Source organism: Aplysia californica, unplaced genomic scaffold (assembly GCF_000002075.1).
Source record: "Aplysia californica isolate F4 #8 unplaced genomic scaffold, AplCal3.0 scaffold00016, whole genome shotgun sequence".
Taxonomy (NCBI): Eukaryota; Metazoa; Mollusca; class Gastropoda; order Aplysiida; family Aplysiidae; genus Aplysia; species Aplysia californica.
The window spans coordinates 895,055-899,744 of NW_004797286.1; the positions used below are offsets into that span (position 1 = coordinate 895,055).

At 37.1% G+C, this 4,690-nt stretch overlaps 1 protein-coding gene across 1 annotated transcript; it reads right to left on the reverse strand.

The window, feature by feature from the left end:
* Positions 1-392: 392 nt before the first annotated feature.
* Positions 393-4,295, reverse strand: LOC101854841 (S-acyl fatty acid synthase thioesterase, medium chain). Its single transcript, XM_013085944.1, has 4 exons — positions 4,214-4,295; positions 3,546-3,639; positions 2,901-2,992; positions 393-1,536 (listed from the first exon to the last, which is right to left on the reverse strand). The coding sequence occupies exons 1-4, from the start codon at positions 4,293-4,295 to the stop codon at positions 1,397-1,399; spliced, it is 408 nt and encodes a 135-aa protein (XP_012941398.1). The 3' UTR covers positions 393-1,396.
* Between the last annotated feature and the right edge of the window lie 395 nt (positions 4,296-4,690).

Genomic DNA, 4,690 nt, shown 5'->3' on the forward strand with positions numbered 1-4,690 from the left:
AAATCATCATCATCATCATCATCATCATCATCATCATCATCATCATCATCATCATCATCATCATCATCATCATTGTTACGGTTCATTTGGGATCTTTCATGGGAGTGGACTAAGCCTATGTAATATATGACTGTCAAGGTGATGGGACAAGAGTGTTTCTGGCACTTTCGGACGTCTGTTCTGTTTCAAGAGTATAATCCCCTTTACTGGAATAACAAGGCATCAGGAATAGCGAGACAATTGTAGCAGACCAAGATTTATCCTTATATACGAGTTCTACTGCATAGTCTAACACTTAACGAACCCCACCCCATAAAAATATGCATAAAAACACCCCCACCTCCATTCTTCAAGGGTCCATACCCCCCTCCCCTTTAAAAAAAAATAGAATAGTGACACTTACCAATGATAACAAAAAACAAACAAAAGGAAAAAAAACACCCCAGATTTATTTAAACTAAAAAATGTGGTCGAATAATAGACACAGTGTACTTTAGCAATAACATAGATCTACGTTTATGTTTGCTCAATTCCTTTTTAACAAAGAGAAAATAATATGATACCACTGAAAAAAAAAAGAATAAAATACCCGTCAATGCAATAGTAACGAAGGATTTACTGTCGCACTAGACATAGCACTCAGCGTTAGTAAGATCCACTTTAAAGATAAGATGCTGCTGCTGAGTTCCATAATAATAATATTATTATCTTCACTTTCTGATCACGCCGCTTCTCCTGTGTGGGCCCCAGGGTAAAAAATCTATTCATCCTTATACATATTTAGTTATGTTCTCTAGTCACTGATAATAGCAATGTTGCAGGAAGACCTTATAGCACATTAAAAAACCCAAAAACAAATTCTTAAAAAAAAACACTTTAATTTTTCCCTCAACTTTCGAGGGAATTACATTTTTTTTGCAGATCACTAATCTGAAACCCTTTTGTTCATGACTTTCAAACCAAGCTGAATGGCTCGATTTTGAGTGATGTGGCTTGGAGTAGACTAGTTGGTTTTGTGCAGAAGTGATGTTTGACATTATAATCACATCCCTGACTTCTGAAGAGGCTCTAAACACTTAAATCTACCACACTAAACTGATAAATCTTGCACTATAACTATACAAACATTTTATTAGTACGCTGGATATCATATTTTCAGGACATTAATGTGTTTCCCCTTCGAATAAGTTATGCAGTGCGAGTCAAACCATTGCATGTGAAAGAAACGCGAGGTGAAATATTTACGTGTAGGCCTAACATATAAACAAAAGCTCCTTTCTGAAACTTTCTTAGCTTGCCACATTTTCCTTAGAAACACTAGGTCTACTATAGTAGAGTTGAGAGGTCATAATTAATTTAGTCTGAAAAATCTGACAGTCCTGGATAAGCGGGCGTTTTACACAAAGTCCTGGTAGCTGATGAATCTTTGGTTCATATGGTTGATTAGCAGCTTCGAGGACTCGGGTTCCCTCAGAAAGAAGTGGCCGCCTGGTATGTGCCGGAATGTGAATGGCGCACGGGACAGCCCTCTCCATGCTGAAAGTATCCAAAAAAAGAACAAAAATGATGATGATAACAATGATGATTATAAAATCAATAATGATGGTGATAATAATAATACGATGTAAAACAAATTAATGACAGAAACAACAACAACGACAACAGTAACAATAGCACTAATAATAAACATACTAAGCTTAGTAACAAATTTAATTATAACATAAATAGCGCTTTAAATGGCTGGCGGCTATGTACTTAAATTCCAATGTTGTTTTACACATTTCAAAAAGCAATGTACTGACCACTAAGACATACAACACGATATATCTGTGTGAACACTATTGAACACGACCATTTATGATTTAGAATGGATATCGTGTCGCAAAAAAGGAAGAACGACCATATCACACACATTTTAAGAAAATTCTGTTGGCTCCTAACAACATGAGAATCTAGAATTACCTATACGATTGCTGTCCTTTGACATGTGTTAAGCTTATATCCAAGCAACCTCACTCAAATATCAAAAGATATCTATGATCAGGACACCTTCAGTGCCTTATGAAAACACCTAGGAAGTGAGATAAAAAATTGGCTAGGAGGTTCTTATCTCAAATAGCTCCATTTATCTGGAACTCTTCCACAACATTATTTGAATGAGGCAAAGTCAGAGGCAAAAATCAGAATTAAAAACAACAACAACAAGATACCTCATAAAATGTCATTTTGATAGATAGTTCTTCATACCCATAGTACTCGTATATCATTCATAATGTGCTGTGCACATTGTCATGTTCCGCGCAATTTACCGATCGCCGCAATCTTAAGATTGCGTTGTGCGTTTTAACGCTTTGACCATCAATGATTTATTTATAGAGGCACCAGCCATTCGTGCGTTTAACGATCGTATAATTGCTCGACATTTTTAAGATTGCACTGCGCGTTTTAACGATCGTATAATTGAGCGACAATCTGAAGATTTCGTTGATATTTTATATTTTTGAAATAATAATTTAAAAAAAATTCACTTCCATCTTCATTCTTTTACTCACGTCAAGGAACATTCAAATATCTTTTCAAAAGTGTAAAAATAAGAAAATCTAATTTTACATTAAAATTAAGATATAAAACTGAAGAACTCATAAGAATGATACAATTATACGATCGTTAAAACGCGCAGCGCAATCTTCGCTGATCGGTAAATTGCGCAGAACGAACAAAATATAGACCCAGGTGCACCCATTTTTCCCTTATGCTGTCTTTGTTCATTGCTTTGGGCCCCAACTGAATCTTGTTTTAAAGCATCTTTATGAGGTGAAGTTCTGAGTCTATCAGGGCATCGGACGACATCTAGAAGAGTAGAAGATTAAACTGTATTTAGATTCCATTGTTAAACCCACCGGTCAAATCATGGTCGATATCATCTTCACCGTCAAAAAAGTCAACTGGGCATTGAATAGGCCGTTCTTTAGCATTTGGGTCATCCTCGAACCTGCCCAAAAGAACAGAATAACAGTTAACAACATGTAGCATCCTGTCACAATTGAAATGAAAAGAAATCTTTCTACCTGGTAAAGACAAACCTTTATTTCTACTGCTGCTCCATTTGTGATTATTTTACTCTCTTTTTACTTTTACAGTGTGCAGTTTTAAATACAAATAACCCAGAACGATATAACTGGTACATAAAGCCCTTGCCCTCATCCCCTTTTCTACGAACACTATCAATTACAGACTATTACAGTTCATGAACAAAGGTCAACCTACTACATGTATTGAAATTGTAAGCAATTTCAATACTAAGCTATCGAAAGAGCATGAAATCCCCTCATGAGTACGGTTATATTTGAATCAAAATGAAGAACACACTTTTAAGCTCACGCTTTCTTTACTTGCTCTTTTGGAAAACTGCCAACGTGAGGGTACAAGCGTGTTTCTGACACTTTCGGTTGAATGCTTTGTTTCTAGAATTATCATTTCCCCCATTACTGGAATAACAAGACATCAGTAGTAGCAAGACAGACAAGTGTTTTCTGTTGACTCACTCCAGCTGATCCAGCACGTCGAAGTCTGCCAGAAGTCGGGGGTAAAGTAAATCTGTCAGTTCCTTACTTTCAAATAACTCAGAGGGAATTCCGCCTGCAACAATAACAGTGAACATTATTGTCAGGGACTTTTATTTTGCACGGATTTCAACAGCGCAAAACTGTCGCAGAATTTCTTGGTATAATGGTTATACCGAATGCACACTGCCTAGGTGCGATTTTCGCACAATTATACCGAATTCGGTGATGAAAACGGTGATGCATCATGCTGAAAGTTAATGAATACTTCGTTTCCATAGTGTTGTTTTTGTTTACTTCGTCACATTCCTGGCGAAGCCCATAAGGACGAAATGTTGGACGTATGTAATTTTCTAATGTAATAAAACTGAAAATCTCAAGTCTTAAACAATTCTTTTTTATTTCTTATGGTAGTTACAACGACGGTAATAAAAAAAGATCACTGAGGACAACGATGTAGATAGATATTGATGTTCGTTTGGTTGACACATGCGTACCTATTCGACCTTAAAATTTTTGCACTTATCTGGAAAAAATGGGATACCGTATTATCGATCTGGGGATTAGGAGAGTCAAACAACTTAGGGAACCACGAGCTCTATCGTAAAACACATGGCCTCAAGTAACTCGAGTCAAGCAAACCGTCTCACCGCAACCTTCAGTTCTTGTAGTCTCTTCCTTACTATCGTTGGCGTCTGTGGTGTAGCGGTTAGCCCACTCTCTGTTGCACATGAGACCCGCGTTCGATTCCTTCGTGGGAAGAATTTTTATCGAGTATCCCAGACTTTCTGCTGGATGCAGTGCCCCTCTCAATCTGGGTTGGCTCTAACAGGCATGGTTGAAGCTTGCCTCCAATTTGACCCGAATTGTACCGATGAGAGCGTAAATACACCTCTATTTCCTCATTGTCAACATCTATATAACTCAAGATCGGGAGATTGATTGATTGATTGGGTAGATGTTTTACGGCACTATCGACACAATTGGTCATTTAAGCGCCATCAGGTTTCACCGCTACAAAATCAGACGTGTTTTTAATAAAGAGTCTTTCCGAGCTCGCAACCGCAAACGATCACACTATTTCTATTATGCTAAAAAGACGAACAAACATTTATAAATTTTTTTTG

Excerpts from the sequence above, each read along its gene's own strand:
- LOC101854841 (XM_013085944.1), bottom strand. The coding sequence starts at position 4,295 with ATGTGCAACAGAGAGTGGGCTAACCGCTACACCACAGACGCCAACGAT. Across the intron at positions 3,640-4,213 it reads TACAAGAACTGAAGGTTGCG|GCGGAATTCCCTCTGAGTTA; the intron begins GTGAGACGGTTT and ends TTATTGTTGCAG. Across the intron at positions 1,537-2,900 it reads TATCGACCATGATTTGACCG|CATGGAGAGGGCTGTCCCGT; the intron begins GTGGGTTTAACA and ends GGATACTTTCAG.